This window comes from Argentina silus (genome assembly GCF_951799395.1).
Source record: "Argentina silus genome assembly, chromosome: 22".
In the NCBI taxonomy this organism is placed as follows: domain Eukaryota; kingdom Metazoa; phylum Chordata; class Actinopteri; order Argentiniformes; family Argentinidae; genus Argentina; species Argentina silus.
The window spans coordinates 5,768,070-5,786,985 of record NC_139676.1 but is presented as its reverse complement, the minus strand read 5'-3'; the positions used below and the strand labels follow the sequence as shown (position 1 = coordinate 5,786,985).

The following is an 18,916-nucleotide window of genomic DNA, read 5'->3' as shown; positions in this document are numbered from 1 at the left end:
CCAGCTCTTACCATTCCGTGATGCTCTTGTGCGTTCTGATGACGGAGGTCTCTATGTCGATGGGGTGGTACCTCATCCCTCTCAGCTCCATGGCCTCATCCAGCGCACCCACCACGTACAGGGCGTCATGTCTCTCTGTACACACACACACACACACACACACCCCACACACACAGTTAGCCGGGACAGTCAACAGTAGATAAGGACCAGTACTAGACCAGTACTAAACCAGAGGAACAGTGACCATTGGTAATGAGCGCTGGTATCTCTATCTCACCCCCGCTGGCGTCGGTGAGCTCCGTCCTCCTGAGGAAACCCAGGTAGCCGGTTCTGGCCCAGATGGTGGCAGTGTCTCCGAAGCTCAGGCGGGAGTTGAAGTGGTCCGACTGCAGCGCCTCGTCTCCGTAGACGGTGAAGTAGCCACTGGCGTTGTGCCCGCTGTGGACCCAGATCTGTGGGCAGCAGGGTGGCAGAGGTCAGACCCCAGCTCTCCAGACCTCAACACGGCCACCACTGTGCATTTTTAGATTAGTGTGTGTGTGTGTTTATCTGACTGTCTGTGTGTGTGTGTGTGTGTGTTTTTATCTGACTGTGTGTGTGTGTGTGTATGTTTATTTGACTGACTGTGTGTGTGTGTGTGTGTGTGTGTGTGTGTGTATTTGTGTTTATCTGACTGTGTGTGTGTGTGCGTGTGTGTGTTTATATGACTGTCTGTGTGTATGTTTATCTGACTGTGTGCGTGCGTGCGTGTGTGTAGTAGTACAGCATAGTGATTCGTTGCGAGTGAACACACCTCTCCTAGATGTGAGTCCCCCAGCGGTCCCTTGGTCTCCGGGTTAGCGATGATGATTCGGACCCCAGGTAGAATCTGTGGCGTTAAGGACGAGACGCCACGTTAGACGATTAGCCCTTTCATCATCCACAGCACTCGTCTCCCTCCGAGAGCCTATTTATGTAACTGATTTACCGGCCCAATCTCTGTCTCTCTCTCTTTCACTCCCTCCCTCCCTTTCTTTGTTTTTCTCTCTCCCCATCTCTCAGACTGTGTGTGACGGGATTTAATGTTGCGAGAAATAAAAGGCTTGTTATTGTGTGACAGACTGATCTTGATTTCTGTGCCCCTTTGAAAGTGGCTACAGAGGGAGAAAGAGGAGAGAGAGAGAGAGATAGAGAGAGAGAGAGAGAGAGAGAGACAGAGAGCACTAGGGAACAATTAGCTCTCTCACATGCACTCTCTTCCCTCCATTATAGGGGGACGGGTTGCTGGGGAAACCACACATCCCATCACAGGGCAGAACTGCAGTTTCGAGTGAGGTCTTTATAAGAGAAACTAGCTACCGTATAGACCCTGGGAGGTTGGTAAAGACAGAAATCGGCGGGCGGGCTCATAATGCATGGAATGGAACGAGGAACGGTATCAAGTACCATTCCTCATTCCGTTCCAGAAGTGTTTGACACCGTTCTTCATTCCATTCCATGCATTACAATGAGCCCCGTCCTACGATTTCATTTCGACCTCCACCAGCCTCCCCTGGTACATCCCCATCTTCTCTCAATGATTAAATACACTGTTAGTGTTTGCGTACATAATAATGTCTGACCTATGTATGTAACCAAAGAGAAGGACTCACCTTCCCAGACTCCATGAGAGGTAAGCTGTGTGGCGACCCCCTCTCCACCAATCGAACCCTGCGTGAGAAAGAGGGAGGAGTTACATTGGTCATTAGAGACTGTCAATCAAGGAAAGCTGGTGGAGGCTGGTGTATGCTGACTGACAGGGGAGGCTGGTGGAGGTAGAAATCAGAGGACTGGCTCATTATAATGCATGGAATGGAATGGAATGAGGAATAGTATCAAACACCTACAGTGCTGCTTGAAAGTATGTGAGCCCCTTGTGCAATTATCTCACAATGAAAACCACTATGTTTGGCGAAAACCCCACACTGCCTACCACCAAAAGAACCTTATCCCAACAGTCAAGCATGGTGGTGGGAATGCCAAGATCTGGGGCTGCTTTTCCTCCTCTGGACCAAGACGACTCCACATCATTAAGGGAACCATGAATTCTGAGGTATACCAGGACATTCTTGAACAGAACGTCAAGCTATCAGTCAAGGAACTAAAGCTGGGCTGAAAATGGGTCTTCCAACAAGACAACGACCCAAAGCATTCAAGCAAATCTACCAAAGAATGGCTCAGGAGAAAGAAGATTTGTGTTTTGGATTGGTCAAGTCAAAGTTCTCACCTAAATCCAATCGAGATGCTGTGGCAGGACGTGAAGTGGGCAGTTCATGTCAGACACCTCTCAAACCTCACTCAATTGACTGAGTTCTATAAGGAGGAGTGGGCAAAAATCTCTCAAAACAGATGTCAAAGACTGATTAGTGGCTATACGAGACGTTTGCTCCAAGTTATCGCTGCTAATGGAGGTGCCACAAGCTATTGACTGAAGAGGTTCACATACTTTTGCACACACGAAATCAGAGTTGTTGTTAAATAAACCACTTTCGTTAAATAAACAATGAAAATATCCTTCATTTGGAATGTCTTTATTACGAATTGAGGTTTAGATAAAGATTTTATAAGTTCATTTTAATATTTTATACAAAAATAATGACCATCCCTGTAGGGTTCACAAACTTTCAAGCAGCACTGTATATGTTTAATACCGTTCCTCATTCCATAGGTGTTTGATACCGTTCCTCATTCCACTCCAGGCATTCCATTCGATTTCTGCCTCCACTGCCGTCAATAATCCAGTCGAGAGTCAGAGAGTCCCCTTATTTACACTACAGAGCCAAGCTGAGCCGAGCCTATTTATCATCCAGCACAGGCGCTGAAATAGTGCTGGGATAAGAGTATGAAAGGAGCATAATCTGAGGCAGAAAAGTTTGGTGTGTGTGTGTGTGTGTGTGTGTGTGTGTGCGTGCATGCGTGTGACAGTTTGGTTCGGGTCGGCCCTGCGGTGTGTAAAAGGCCTAGGAGTTTTATGTGACAAGCTTTTTCCTTTTGGATAAAGATAATCACACTGACAAAAGGACGCCGGAGAGCAATTATGTCCTTGTGACGAGAAATTATATTTAACTTTCCACACAATACATGGCAGAGTGGTAAAGCGGTCGAGACGGGAATGATTACATGTAATCATGCAGTGTGAATACCAACAGCTATATCAGAGAGATGTGGGGCCCAGTGTAGCACAGGGGAGGGGAGGCTCATTGTAATACATGGAACGGAATGAGGAACGGTATCAAAACACAACGTGTATGATACCAGTCCTCATTCCGTTCCTCACACCGATGTCTACCTCCGCCAGCCTCCACTTCTGTACAACAATGTCCTGATATAAACGACTTTAGTGTTCTTATCTCGGGGCCCCTGCTACTCAGAACTGTTGGGTCAATGACAAACTATGTCAAAATACTTTGAGGTGCGTTTCATTTACCGTACACTGTTTACCCGGTACAATGGAACCTGTGGAATAGTCAAACGCCCAAAGTGCAAACGCCAAGCGAAATCAAGCACACCTCAAAACATGTTGACATATTTGACATTATGCATAGGTGCTACAGTCAAACACTGGTGTCTCAGCTCAGCCCAGAGTCACTGCAGGCAGGAGGCCTATTGATCTGTTGACTGTGAGAGGGACAGTGTGTTTCCTGAGGTGGTGTATGTTTGTGTGTGTGCGTGCGTGTGTGTGTGTGTGTGTGTGAGAGAGGGACAGTTAGTCCTGAGGCCTGCTAAGCCAGTGACACCCAGTATTTCACAGTTCCGCCCCAAGCCAGTCTTAACGACAGGTCTCTAATCTTAAATGTCAGCCCGGACTACAGCCAACAGCCTGGAACTCCCACACTCACTCAGCTATATCTGACTGGGCTATTCTGGTGTCATAAGGAATGTGTCTGGCTCTGTGTTCCATTGCCATCCCCCCCGGGCAGAGCTATTATAGGCAGGGGGAGGCTGGTGGAGGTAGAAATCGGAGGACGGGCTCATTGTAATGCACGGAACGGAAAAACAACGAGCCCCGTCCTCCGATTCCGTCACGCGTTTGGTACCGTTCCTCGTTCCGTCCCACGCGTTACAAGGAGCCCGTCCTCCGATTTCTACCTCCACCAGCCTCCCCTGATTCTAGGGTCAGTAAGTGGAGAACACAAGAGATGCTCTGTGTCATGCTATCGTGGTCTAACATATTGCTTTGTTTGTGTGAGCAACATTCTGTCGGCATAGAGGACATACCTCTGAATAACCATAACCCTAACCCTTAACCTTACCCTAACCATAACTTTAGCGTTTTTTAACGACAACATCAATGGGGTTAGAGGTGGGTCTTCCCAAGGATCCCGCTTAGCATCTACTGTTAAGTATCCTTCTGTTAGTGTCATGCTATATTTCCCTCAGTGACAGATGATACAGTACTGTATACTCTGTCTACTCTACACAAAAGACCATCACTGGACTACGTTCTACTAAACATAAACTCAAGGTTTGGCAGAACAATTAAATATAAAATTAAATTCAAGAAAGAATTACAGTAGGACATTTCTGATTGGCGTAAAAGCACTTAGGTGTTCCCCAACCACTGACATACTGTACTCTACATGAAACCACATGAAATCCCATAGACCCTGAGCTTATATAATATATATATATATGCCATTTTAGCTGACGCTTTCATCCAAAGCGACTTACATTGCAGTGAGTGCATACATTTTTTAGTATATATGGTCCCAGCGGGAATCGAACCCCCAAACTAAGCATGGTTAGCGCCATGCTCTACCAACTGAGCCACAGAGGACCACTCCAGAGTGTGTTAACGCAGCATACATTCATTTTATAACTGATTCAGAAGGCATTAAGACATTTCTGACAGGAGTAACGCGTACCTGTCATGCCGTAGTGCCCTCATGTCAACGAACACGGTAGTGGGGTCCGGTCCCGATGTGCCCTGTAGAATGACAACAACACGCTAGGGTTAAACACTACAGTGTAGGGGGTGGCTATAACAACACATCAAGACTAGCATAGAATATGCTATGGCTAACTAGCATGTTAGTGCTCTGGGGACAAGGTTAGAGTTCAGGAGCAACTAAGGTGACACGCCTGACCTGCAAACCACTAATCCCTTAACCCTAACCCTTAACCACACCTTTAACCCTAACCTTAACCACACCCATAACCCTAGCCTTTACCCTAACCTTAAGCAAATTGTAACCAATTCGTAAATTTAACATCGGTTTGCAGGTCGGGCGTCTCCCTTAGAGTTCACACTGGGTGCCAATGGAGAAACTTCAGAGTCTAACAAATACAATGACAACAATGATGCAAATCAAATCAGAACGACTGGTGGTGGTGGGGAGGACAGGACAAAAAGGGAAAGCTACGGAAAAGCCACTGAAACCCCAAAAACACAATGAAGGAGCAGAAGTCAAATGAAAAACAAAACAAAACAACACCCTGACATAAAAGTGCACCACAAAACTGTCAGAGACCAGAATCAACTGATGGATCCACATGCAAACAGAAAGCCACAGGCGAGAAATCAAACAAACTCGATTTTCTTTCTTTCTTTCTTTCTTTCGTTCTTTCTTTCTTTCTCTTTTCTCAAAGAAAGGTGACGTGTCACGTGAAAGGAGAAAGAAGAGGGCAGATGATGAGGATGAGGGGAGGAATATGAGGTGAACACGGTAACAGAAAGTGCATGATGTCTAAAGGACACATCCAATACATTGAAGCAGTTATGTATGTGTCTCCATGTTTAGATATTCCATCAGAAGACCAAAGGGACGGAGGTTGAAAGCAGACGAGCTTGACTGGCCAGAGTGAGTGTCAGAACCCACTGGGGGGAAACACAGAGACAAAAGACGCACCTAACCAGTGGAGGCTGGTGGGGGTAGAAATCGGAGGACGGGCTCATTGTAATGCATGGAACGGAATGGTGTTTGATGAGCCCGTCCTTCGATTTCTACCTCGCTAACATACACTGGTATACCATGAAGCACATGAGAATTGGCCACCAACATCAACAGTAAGGTGTGTGTGTGTGTGTGTGTGTGTGTGTGTGTGTGTGTGTGTGTGTGTGTGTGTGTGTGTGTGTGTGTGTGTGTCTGTGTGATAGACAGTGACGTTTTGCAGTATTTTTATCTAACAGGTTAGTGAACAATAACACCAAAGAACCAGAGAAGGAATAAAGAGCAACAAACAAACAAACAAACAAACAAAGAGAGAGAGAGAGAGAGAGAGAGAGAGCCTTGAGCAGCCTCTTGCCGCCGCCTCGCCCCCCACCCCTGTCCTCCATCCCCTCACTGCCCTACCCCAGGCGGATTGCAGTGCACCCATGATTCAGCACGTATTAATAGCGTGACTTTGGCAGAGGAAGAAGCAGACATCACCAGGCCATAGAGCTACACATGCTAGACTGGTTCACTCCCCACCACAGCCATAGAGCTACACATGCTAGACTGGTTCACTCCCCACCACAGCCATAGAGCTACACATGCTAGACTGGTTCATTCTCCACCACAGCTATAGAGCTACACATGCTAGACTGGTTTACTCCCCACCACAGCTATAGAGCTACACATGCTAGACTGGTTTACTCCCCACCACAGCTATAGAGCTACACATGCTAGACTGGTTTACTCCCCACCACAGCTATAGAGCTACACATGCTAGACTGGTTTACTCCCCACCACAGCTATAGAGCTACACATGCTAGACTGGTTTACTCCCCACCACAGCTATAGAGCTACACATGTCATCCCATAACACAGGAAGACAAGAACACAGAGCACCTACTACAGTGTTACATCAGTATTACAGCCTTACATCAATACTACAGCCTTACATCAATACTACATCAATACTACAGTCTTACATCCATACTACAGTCGAATATCAATACTAAAGTCTTACATCAATTCTACAGTCTTACATCCATACTACATCAATACTGTAGTCGAACATCAATACTAAAGTCTTACATCAATACTACAGTCTTGCATCCATACTACATCAATACTATAGTCTTACATCAATACTAAATCAGTACTACAGTCTTACATCAATACTTTATTAGTCCTTTATTAACATACTACAGTTACGTAACACTGGCGTAAAACAGCAAGCCTACACTTGGACAATACCACACACCAGGCACCTGTCCCCTCTCACTACCCATCCTTACACTTACCTTTATACGTCCATGGTAATCCACAACACAATAGAATCTCACTATTTCACCAGAGAACCACCAACCACCATCAAGCCACTGTGAGCTACAGTCTACCACAGACCAATACTGTCCTGGTGGTCAGAGAATGAGGAGTCTTGACAGTGCCTAAGTGCCTTATGTCCCCCTACTCTCCTCCTCTCCGGTGTCCCCTGCTCTCGCTCCTGTCTCCCTCTCTGTCCTCCTGTCCTCAACCCTGTCCCCCTGTCTGTCTGCCCCTGGGCTACCTATAAAAGAGTGTGTGTTGGGAATGTGGAAATCCCCTACCTGATCGGCAAGCTTCCCCAGCCTGTGAGGCTACAGCAGCGGGAGAGGAGGAGGAGGAGGAAGAAATAAGGGGGAGGTGGGGCGAAGACAAAACCAAGTATGAGATATGTAGGTGGGGTTATGCGGTGGGAGGGAAACTAAAATGTCAAATATAGAAATGGAAAACACAAAATAGAGAAGCAATCTAAACTAATAAGATTAAGATAAGGTACAGACTGTTTCAAATGAGCCTAATCATTTACAGCCGATCGTTAAATGTTAGCAAATGTAAGGAGATTTAGAACACGTTAACTTTTAACATCTGGTGTACATTTACATGTTCACAAGTTAGAAACACATGCAGTTATAGCTACAATGATAGTTTTAAGGGGAAAGAAAAACTATACATGTTAGATAAATACAAGCATTTCCAACAGGTGTCTTTTATGGGGCTTTTTATCCATTCAGATGGCATTCAATTGAACATAAACAGACCTTGAAAAGGTGCAAATATATATATAATTAACTAAACTCCATCCAGATTAGATATTTGAATTTGATAGGCTATCATTTGAGTAAACAAAAGTTGCAAACAATAGTTAAATGTAAAAGAATGAGCAGCCTCAAATGAAAGCATGACGTAGCATGTGTAATGCCTATGACAGCTGACCTCTACTCCAGAGACACAAGCCCGCCAGGCCAAGTCTCTAAACCGGTTGTTTTAATGAGGACGGGCTCATTACAATTCATGGAACGGAATGAGGAATGGTCTCATTCCATCCCATGCATTGCAATGAGCCTGTCCTCCGATTTCTACCTCCACCAGCCTCCCTTGGTGCAGACGTCTATACGGGTTGGCTTTTCCTCCTGTGAGCTAACTGGTGGAGGGATTATTTACTCTAGGCCTAACGCCCTAGGCCCCAAGTGCCTGCTGGGAAAATCGGAAAGCTCCAAGCCGCAAAGGATATCTCCCATTTCAGATAGTGTTATCATAATGTACAAGCAGCTGCAGCCAGCACAGAAGAAAAAAAACAACAAGAATTCCACAAAGCCAAAATAACAAATGTATGTCTGTGTGAGCACAAGTGAAGACTTCTGTAAGTGGAAAAACTGTACGTGTTCTCAAGGTATCAGATTTCTTAGTGGGATCACAGAGCTGTGTGTGATGACTGTAGCTAGCTTCCCCAGGTTAAGTTGCAAACACAGTCGAATGTTTATACAAATTGTGCAAGAAATGAAATCAGACAAACTCCCTCCCAAAAAGACAAACCGACTCCATTCAGACTAAGGAGTTCATAGACGTCTTATAGATAGTCTTCCTAGTAAAACAAACCAGTGTAACTTCAGACTGGAGAAGAAGTCATCTCAATAGGCACCAGACCAGACAGAGAGAGACACATCGAGACTTCCAACCCACAACTAGGGAACCATAATAGACTACTAGAGAGTCCAAAGCCAGTACCACTCAACCAGGGGAGGCTGGTGGAGGTAGAAATCGGTTGGAATGCATGGATTGGAATGAGGAATGCATGGAACAGAATGAGGAATGGTATCCTCATTCCATTCCATGCATTACAAGGAGCCCGTCGTCCGATTTCTACCTCCACCAACCTCCCCTGATACATACATATGTCAAACATAACAACTCTCAAAAGCTTAAACTGCACTTCTTTTGGTTTGCCGGGAACAATCTCAATGGACCACTCGTCCAAAAGTACAAACGCCAAGTACCTTCACCTAGTATCAAGACGTATGTACAGTATTTGGCCCATGTGTGCACCTGAACCAGACCAGACCAGAGCAGTAGAGAGCAGAGCAGAGTCGGAGCGCAGACTAACCTGCAGACAGATAGCCAGGTTGACCCGGCAGCCGAAGGAGGTGCTGACAGCCCGGGGATGGAGGCCCAGGTCTTTGAAGAGCTTGGAGAAGGACTGGGTCAGGGCTATCCTGGGCCGCTCCTCCGCTACCACCACACAGGTTCTGACCCGGGACAGGTCCAGGCCTCGGGACTGGGAGAACAGGGACAGAACAGACCACATTGAACTGGGTCAAACCAGAACTAGCCTCACAGCTGGGGGACAGGGATGTAATTTATTGCATGATTCACATATTTTTTTTTTTTTTTTTAAACATTTCATAGCGGAGGATTTCCCATTGTCAGTTTGACTGCTTTGGAAAAACTGTACGTGTTCTCAAGGCATCAGATTTCTTAGTGGGATCGCAGAGCTGTTTCTTCAGGGAATACTTTTTTTTTTAATTTTTTTTTTTATTATTCCAGAGAATGTGGTGTTTGGTTGTGGTGATTTCGCTGGTAGATACTGTACCTTGAGTGAGTCCGTCTGTAGTCCCAGTCCCTTGGTGCAGAGCTCCATAACGCTGTAGGAACAGAAGGTGTCTCGGACTTTGTACTGACTTACTGCCAGCAGCCACAGGGCGGGGTTCACCTCCAACTCAGACGGGGGGATCAGGATGGACTGGTGGCCTGAGTACACACTATGGAGAAGAGAGAGATACTGAGTATGTACTATGGAGGAGGGAGGGAGAGAAATACTGAGTATACACTAGGGAGGGAAGGAGAACAGAGGGATACTGAGTACACACTACACATAAGAGTACACACTAGGGAGGGAGGGAGAGATGCTGAGTATACACTACAGACCAGGTAGAGAGAGAGAGAAAGATAGAGTACACACTTGAGAGGGTGGGAGGGAGGGAGAGAGACAGATACTGAGGACACTAGACAGACCAGGGAGAGACAGATACTGAGTACACCAGACAGCAGAGAGTCATTTTGAGACATGTGCCCTAAGTGTGCCAACTCTATGCATAATGCATTCATAATGCCTCCATCTATACTATTAAGAACAGCACAGAGGCATCAAGGCTAAAACAATCCTCTGCAGTGCATTCACTCACACACACAAACACACACACACACACACACACACACACACTCAAGCTCACACACACACACACAGTAGGAGATCCAGTAGCTCTGCTCAGGCTCTAAGCCCAGACGTGAGTGCCAGGAAACGGCTTTGTTCTCTGGCTGGGTCCTGGGTGTTGGACGGCACCCCGCTGGGTTATTACCATACCCACATTTGACATGTGGAGTGGAGCCATCACTGAGCCTCGGCTAGGGAGACCATTAGATGGAGAGGGGAGGGGGGGAGGGGTGTGTGTGTGTGTGAGAGAAAGACAGAGTGAGAAGGATGAGAGAGAGAGAGAGGGAGAGACAGAGAGAGAGAGAGAGAGAGAGAGAGAGACAGACCAGCTCGGAGCACAGCAGTGTGGTTTCATCATCACAAGGAGACGGCTAAACCAGCGGAATAATGCATGAACCGCATTGGGCTTCTGCTACGCCCCTGTGCTCTCTATATACCCCCTACACACACACACACACACACACGACCTGCTGGCCCAGACAGCCCCCGCTTCTTTCTGACAAGGCCGTACAGTAGTAGGGTGTGGGGGCAGAGCGGTGATTGTCCCTGAAGGAGAAGACTTTCATCTGAGGCTGGTGAGAGACATGCATCCTGATGAGGCTGGTCTGTTATCACTGGATATGTATGAGTGTGTGTGTGTGTGTGTGTGTGTGTGTGTGTGTGTGTGTGTGCGTGTGTGTGTGAGAGAGAGAGAGAGTTCCCTGAATCACAGGGAAATAGAACACTGTCTGGATCTGTCTGCCGTCTGAATGGTGTGTGTGTACAGGGTCTCCTAGGAGAGAGTCCAGGGGAATCTATTTTGAAGGAGGGATGCAGAGATAGTGGTGTGTGTGTGTGTGTGTGTGTGTTTGTGTGTGGCCCTAGATGCGCGCTCTCTCTCTCTCTCGTGTGTGTGTGTGTGTGTGTGTGTGTGTTTGTGAGTGTCTGATATGAACTCTCTCACCTGTGTGTGCGCCTAGATGCGCGCCCTCTCATGTGTGTGCCTGTGTGTGTGTGTGTGTGCCTGTGTGTGTGTGCGTGTGTGTGTGTGATATATGAACTCTCTCACCTGCAAAGGCACCAGACGACGAAGCCCAGTCCACAGTAGGGGTCCAGGCAGATGGCCACCTCTCTGGAGGGGTAGAGCTCACACTGCAGCTTGATGGATCTGCAGAAGGCACTGGTGGCGGTGTGAGACATCTGGACAGGAGGACAGCACAACACACACAGATTTCACACACAGATTACCCATACAGATTACACATAGAGAGTAGACCTATAGATTACACATACAGATTACAGATTACACATACAGATTACACATGCAGTATTGACCACACATAACCAACTAATATGCTGTATAGAACTGAGCGTCCAGAAAGCTCTGTATCACCAAGATTAGCCTCACTAAATCAGTGAGATTTTCTTTCTGCGGATGTGAGGCCGATCCATCTGGTGAACTTGGCGGCGCCACTGTGTCAACATTTTAAGGCAAATTAAACGCCATATTTAGTAATAAGAGAGGTACTATCGCCAACGACATTGTTGTTAAAAGAGAAAGCGATAGTGAACGCGGTAGGATGTTCCTCTGTGATTCAGTGTTTCAGCTGTACTTTTTTGCGTATTTTGACGTGAATTAACGCGAGTTGGGTTAATAATGCAAACCAGCGCCATGCTGTTAAAAAACCCTGAGTTGACAGTATGGTTATGGCCCACCGTTTCTCTTTGCTGAATGACAGGCATGCAGACGACTTCATCTTCTGTCGTACTAAACTGTGTTCCACAGTTATTCACAATGTTTATGAATGCATCTTATTAAAAAACGATAACTTTTTGTTTTCCGAGTTAGAATGAAACCGGCTGTAGGAAATGCGTGGCAGTCAGGCGGGAAACAATTCATGCAAATCAATTACTCCTAACAAGCCGCTAAGCACTGCATCATTCATGCTTAATTACTGAGCTTAATGAATGAATAAATCAATAGTGGGAGAACAATGCTTATACCAGCGCCGATGCACACATTACACATCACCAAAAATGTGGAGAATTGGGACGGGCCCACAGTCTTACTCCAGTAGCCTGAGACACACACACGCACACGCACACGCACACACACACACACACACAGACACAGACACAGACACAGACACAGACACAGACACACACACACACACACAAGTGCACTAGTCTAGATGTGAGGTCAAGGAGACTTAGATCAGGGCTGTTGTTATTATAATCAATTTATCTTATTTAGCATGGATGAACATTCCACTGAGGGTATTTGTTTGTTTGTTTCAACTGGAGAGACAAGATCCCCACAATAACAACGACAACAACAACAACACTACTCCCAGTCCCCCTGTTCATCAATCTGTTTAGAGTTGAGGGGACAAATCCTAGACAATGGTCTCTCTTGGTGAAGATTAATATTTGCTTCCAAAACACACAAAGGGTGGGAAATCCACTAAGCCTCTCATCGCTGAGGGAAACCGGACAGTAAATTGCCTCCGTTATTGACCAGTGAAAGACGAATCTCCTCACAAGCTACTTGTTCACGCGGCCTCCCGCTGCTGAGTCTCGCTGGGTAGACAAAGGTTGTTACATGACCAGATTAAGACTGAACAAGGCCTGTGGTTGTACCGAGGGTTTGGATCGCTGGCGGCGCCGAGAGACGGGCCTTTATGAGAGAGTCACTGTACACTGAGGGGGGAGGGGGGGGGAGGAGATGGGGGGTGGGGGGGGGAGAGAGAAAGAGAGACAGAGAGAGAGAGAGAGAAAGTCTATTCTGCCTGCTCTCTGGTCGGCTGAACAAGAGAAGCGATCAATAACAGCTTTTATGTTTCTGAAATGTCACCGCGATCTCGTCAGTCAGATGTTCTGCTTCAAAGTGTCTGCATGTCTCCATGGTGTAGTACAGTGTGTTCGTATTTCATATTTCAGAAGGGTTTCGTAATCACACGACTACAGAGATGACACTCCGACCCCCAGCCACCCCCAGAGCAGAGAGCACACAGCTTCCTGCTTCTCACTTCTAACAATAATCAACAGGTTTTTTTTTGTTTTTTTTAAAGAATTAAACCCTTTACTTCTTCAATAATGCAGAGATAGATTTCTTTAATATATATATATTTTTTTTTTTACTTTGTTCACCAGGGGGCTTTGTTTTCTCCTTGTCTTCCTCTCCAATAACAATAGCACATTGAAATGATATTTAGTATTACACTTTTGTAGGACCTAAATATGCAGGGACAGTTACAAGAACTTGTGTACTGCACATTGACTCGCGGTGGACACAGATTGACGTCCATGTGATGTTATCATATCATATGTACAATCAGAGTTATGTTATGATATCATATGTATAATCAGAGTTATGTTATCATATCATATGTATAATCAGAGTTATGTTATGATATCATATGTATAATCAGAGTTATGTTATGATATCATATGTATAATCAGAGTTATGTTATGATATCATATGTATAATCAGAGTTATGTTATGATATCATATGTATAATCAGAGTTATGTTATGATATCATATGTATAATCAGAGTTATGTTATGATATCATATGTATAATCAGAGTTATGTTATGAGGCATACCTTAATCCCAGATGTTCTGATATAATATGTTATGAGCTGGGAGGCCTACCTTGACCCCAGCCAGCATCCCGGTGGTGGACACGCTGAAGTCCAGGTAGGCCAGGGTGTCTGGGTTGGAGGGCTTGTACAACACGGGGGGCTTCTTCTTTGGCAGGTCATCTAGAGGGGAGGGGGGGGGGGGGGGGCAAGACCACCGTTACCAACACATCACAAGTACTGGACATGTCACATTACTGATGTTGTTCAATGGTCCGTATGGGTGTTCAAACCTTCGGTGTTAGTAGTTGGGAGGAAATGTGAAACCAGGAGGATGGACTCAATGTAACACATGGAATGGAATGAGGAATGGTATCAAACACACGTGGCCATGTATTACAGTGAGCCCGTCCTCCGATTTCTACCTTCACCAGCCTCCCCTGGTGTATACACTACTAGTCTTTAGACTGCAAGTAAGTTTGAGACAAGGGAGGCGCGTGTGTGTGTGTGTGTGTGTGTGTGTGTGTGTGTGTGTATGTATGTGTGTGTGTGTGTGTGTGTATGTATGTGTGTGTGTGTGTGTGTGTGTGAGAGTGAGAGTGAGAGTGTGTGTGTGTGTGTGTGTGTGTGTGTGTGAGAGTGAGAGTGAGAGTGAGAGTGTGTGTGGTAAGGGTCTTACCTGTGTCCAGGACAGGGGGCCAGGTCCGGACGTCTACTGCAGCCGACGCCTCCTTAGACCTCAGCAGCTTACAGATCCCCTGCGTGGTCATCACACACGCCGAGCGACTCACCTGGGGATACACACACACACACACACACACACACACACACAGTGAATAAGGGGCACTACCCTTCTCGCTGTCATGTGCTCTCTGATTCCCCCAGCTATGGAGCATCTACATGTTCATTATCCTCCTCCCATAAAGGTCACTTCTGATGCCACTATACTCAATAGGTGACCTTCTCCTGAGTGTGTGTGTGTGTATGCGAGTGTGTTCTCCTGAGTATGTGTGTCTGTGTGTGTGTGTGTGTGTTTTCCTGTGTGCGTGTGTGTTCTCTCCTGAGAGTAGGTGTGTGTTCTCCTGAGTGTGTGTGTGTGTGTGTTTTCCTGTGTGTGTGTGTGTTCTCTCCTGAGAGTGGGTGTGTGTTCTCCTGAGTGTATGCGTGTGTGTGTGTGTGTGTCATCACACTGTTCTGCTATGATCCGTCGGTGATGTCACCCGGGGGCACTTACCTCCACGATCATCTTGACGGTGGGCAGCGTGGTGGCGATGTTCTGGGGGTGCGGGGGTCGCACGGTGATGGGCACACAGCCGGCGTACAGGCACCCGTAGAACGCCGCGATCAGGTCGATCCCTGCGCCAAGGACGAAGAGGAGGAGGAGGAGGAGGAGAGACGGAGGGAAGGAGAGAATATCAGCCCTGTCAGCTAGTCAATCCTGTCTGGTGCTGACTCACGAGCCAGATTCCCTGACACACACACACACACACACACACACACACACACACACACACACACACACACACACACACTCAGGAGAAGGTTAAATATTGAGCGGGCTGTCCCAGAGACAGTTAATTGAATGGCTCTTTGAGGCAATCACCCTTGGCAGGGTTTTGGTGCTGCTTGACTGAGTCTCTTTCTTTTTTGACCTCGGTACAGAGTTCTCAGAGTTCTCTTCTGGCTCCAGAACCCGGATCGGATTCCAAATGAGAACTCTACCCATTTCAAATCATCCCTGCTTTCTCTTCAAACAACTTCAAACATGGATTTTTAGCAGCATCGAGAGGATCAGCACAATTTCTCGTAAAAACTGGCGTTGTACCATTGTGGGATGTCCTGTCAGCTGTTTAGTCAGTACCCTACCATTTTTTTATTTGACAGTTTTATTAATGTAATGTATTTTAATGTAAGCAGGGCTCCTCTGAAAGAGAGACCTTGGTCTCAGGGGGACGCCACTGAAGTTAAATAATAATAATAATAATAAACAGAAGGACAGAGGACTTATGAACATAATCACAGCTACACACAAGATTAGTGCAGACAAACACATGAGACGTGTGATGCAGATTGGGGCACCCATAGCCACAGTTAGCCCCAGTCCTCTAGCCCCAGTCCTCGAGGACTAGGACTAGGGCTGGGGCTAACTGGCTAACATAGTCCCATAGTCCCAGTTAGCCACAGTCGTAGCCTCATCCCCAGTCATCCAGCCCTAGCCCCATCCCTAGCCCCAGCCTCATCCCCAGTCCTCCAGCCCTAGCCCCAGCCTCATCCCCAGTCCTCCAGCCCTAGCCCCAGCCTCATCCCCAGTCCTCCAGCCCTAGCCCCAGCCTCATCCCCAGTCCTCCAGCCCTAGCCCCAGCCTCATCCCCAGTCCTCCAACCCTAGCCCCAGCCTCATCCCCAGTCCTCCAGCCCTAGCCCCAGTCCTCCAGCCCCAGTCATCCAGCCCTAGCCCCAGCCTCATCCCCAGTCATCCAGCCCTAGCCCCAGCCTCATCCCCAGTCCTCCAGCCCTAGCCCCAGCCTCATCCCCAGTCCTCCAGCCCTAGCCCCAGTCCTCCAGCCCCAGTCATCCAGCCCTAGCCCCAGCCTCATCCCCAGTCCTCCAGCCCTAGCCCCATCCTCATCCCCAGTCCTCCAGCCCTAGCCCCAGTCCTCCAGCCCCAGTCCTCCATCCCTAGCCCCAGCCTCATCCCCAGTCATCCAGCCCTAGCCCCAGTCCTCCAGCCCCAGTCCTAGCTTCCAGCCCTACCAGCCCCTGCCCTCCTCCAGCCCCATCCCCCAGAGTCCCCTCCTCCCATCCCCCCAGTCCCCTCCTCCCATCCCTCCATCCATACCAGGAGGGTAGACAAGTGCAACGTGGTCCCCGTCCTGCAGATGGCCTCGTTCCCCCAGCATGGCGGCGATCTTCTCTGCTCTCTTATGCAGCTGGACACACGTCAGAGAGCTGGCTATCGTCCCCTGGGGGAGCACACACACACACACACACACACACACACACACACACACACACACACACACACACACACACACACACACACACACACACACACACACACACAATGTAATTTAATACTGCCAAATCAATATCTGATGGCACAAGATGACTCCCATTAAACTATCCTTAAGTTGATACAGTACAGTACATGTACTAACAGTCATCCTATTATAGAGGACCCTAACAATAAAGCAGCAACAACAGCGATTATTATTTCAGCTTTTTTAGCTTCTGTTGCGAAACAATAGCAATAGCAAGGACCAGAGGAGACCGGTGGGGGTAGAAATCGGAGGATTCCTCAACGGTGTTGGATACCGTTCCTCATTTTGTTTCCCATGCGTTCCAATGAGCCCGTCCTCCGATTTCTACCTCCACCGGCCTCCCCCTGGTAGAGGCCTTACCCTGGAGTTGAGCAGAGTGTAGAGGACGTGGTCCGGTGTGGTCTGGGCCCTCCACTGGAGGACTTCAGACAGGAAGAGGAACTAAACCAGACAGAGGAGAGGAGAGGAAGGGAGACATACTGTGAGCCTTGGTCTAGGTCTGGATGGACGACCACCCACTCTGAGAGAAGAGGCCTCCCTGTGTTCACATCAAAGAGGATGAGTGTGTGTGTGTGTGTGTGATTGAGAGTGAGAGTGTGTGTGTGTGTGTGTGTGTGTGTGTGTGTGTGAATGAGAGTGTGTGTCTGAGTGAGTGTGTGTGTGTGGGCGTGCGTGTGTGTGTGCGCGCGTCCGTGCGTGTGTATGTGCACGTGCGTGTGTGTACATGTGACGTGCATGTGTGTGTCTGTGCATGTGTGTGTGTGTGTGTGTGTGTAATATGGTAAAACATGGCTGCCACATCACATACGACCAGTAAGCTTTGGAGGGGAATATATCTGTAACTCGTGTTAAAAGACTGTGACACAGCGAGTTCTAATCAAACGAGAACAATGTGCATATCACATAACATCTCGCCCAGGGCACTGGTTCAATGGTTAGACACAGAGAGAGGGAGGAGGAGGAGGAGGAGGAGGAGGGAGAGAGAGAGAGAGAGAGAAAAGGGAGAAAGAGTAGTCGCTAAGCATAACAGATGAGAGCTTCATATAACTGCAGCAGAATCTAAGAGAGAGAGATAGAGAGGGATAGGGAGGGAGGGAGAGAGAGAGAGAGATAGGGAGGGATAGGGAGGGAGGGAGAGAGAGAGAGAGATAGGGAGGGAGGGAGAGAGAGAGAGAGAGAGAGAGAGGGAGAGAGGGATAGGGAGAGAGAGAGAGAGAGAGAGGGATAGGGAGAGAGAGAGAGAGAGAAGGAGAGAGAGAGAAACAAGAGAAAGGGCCAACCGTAGCTTATGAATGTTTCAACATTTCATCCGTGGAGGCAGTGAAGGAATAAATAGGTTGAGTGTAATTCATGCCAACTCTGTTTTGTGTGTTTCAGTGTGTGTGTGTGTGTGTGTGTGTGTGTGTGTGTGTGTGTGTGTGTGTTGTCTGTCTCCAGACATCTTATGGTGATGGATTAGAGTTCAGTATGCATGGTTTTAACCCACTGGCTCTAACTGCTACAGATGTGAGATCACTGGAAATGTGAGTAACACACACGCACGCACGTGCACACACACACACACAAACACACACACACACACTCTCTCTCTGTGTGTGTCTCTCTCTCTCTCACACACACACACACACACACACACACACACTGTTCCTCCCGGCATATCCACTCCCACCTTTGCCTGGATCTAGTTAGTTTTGCTCATTCAAGAACTGCACAAATTACAGCTGTTGAACACACATAGTTTTACACTATGGCTCACAGGCCGTTAGTAAGGACAGATGTTCTCCTGTTGAAACACAGTCATTCCATGTTTCCTGTCTCAGTCCATAGAAACGCCTGGATCCGGCAGACAGACAGACAGGCAGGCAGGCAGGCAGGCAGACAGACAGACAGGCAGCT

At 47.5% G+C, this 18,916-nt stretch overlaps 1 protein-coding gene across 3 annotated transcripts in view; it reads right to left on the bottom strand.

The window, feature by feature from the left end:
- dip2cb (disco-interacting protein 2 homolog Cb) overlaps positions 1-18,916 on the bottom strand; it is a 145,275-nt gene that overhangs the window by 2,824 nt on the left and 123,535 nt on the right. The window contains exons 24-37 of one of the 3 annotated variants that reach the window (XM_083693903.1): positions 17,381-17,461; positions 16,819-16,942; positions 15,215-15,336; positions 14,660-14,771; positions 14,054-14,163; positions 11,468-11,598; positions 9,799-9,967; positions 9,313-9,483; positions 7,496-7,525; positions 4,884-4,945; positions 1,632-1,689; positions 794-868; positions 278-452; positions 12-135 (exon numbers count right to left, since the gene is read on the bottom strand). In XM_083693903.1, coding sequence (XP_083550029.1) covers positions 12-135; positions 278-452; positions 794-868; positions 1,632-1,689; positions 4,884-4,945; positions 7,496-7,525; positions 9,313-9,483; positions 9,799-9,967; positions 11,468-11,598; positions 14,054-14,163; positions 14,660-14,771; positions 15,215-15,336; positions 16,819-16,942; positions 17,381-17,461 — 1,544 coding nt within the window. Of the gene's footprint in view, positions 1-11; positions 136-277; positions 453-793; positions 869-1,631; positions 1,690-4,883; positions 4,967-7,495; positions 7,526-9,312; positions 9,484-9,798; positions 9,968-11,467; positions 11,599-14,053; positions 14,164-14,659; positions 14,772-15,214; positions 15,337-16,818; positions 16,943-17,380; positions 17,462-18,916 lie in introns of all 3 variants that reach the window. The other 2 variants (XM_083693904.1, XM_083693905.1) reach the window with 2 other exon arrangements.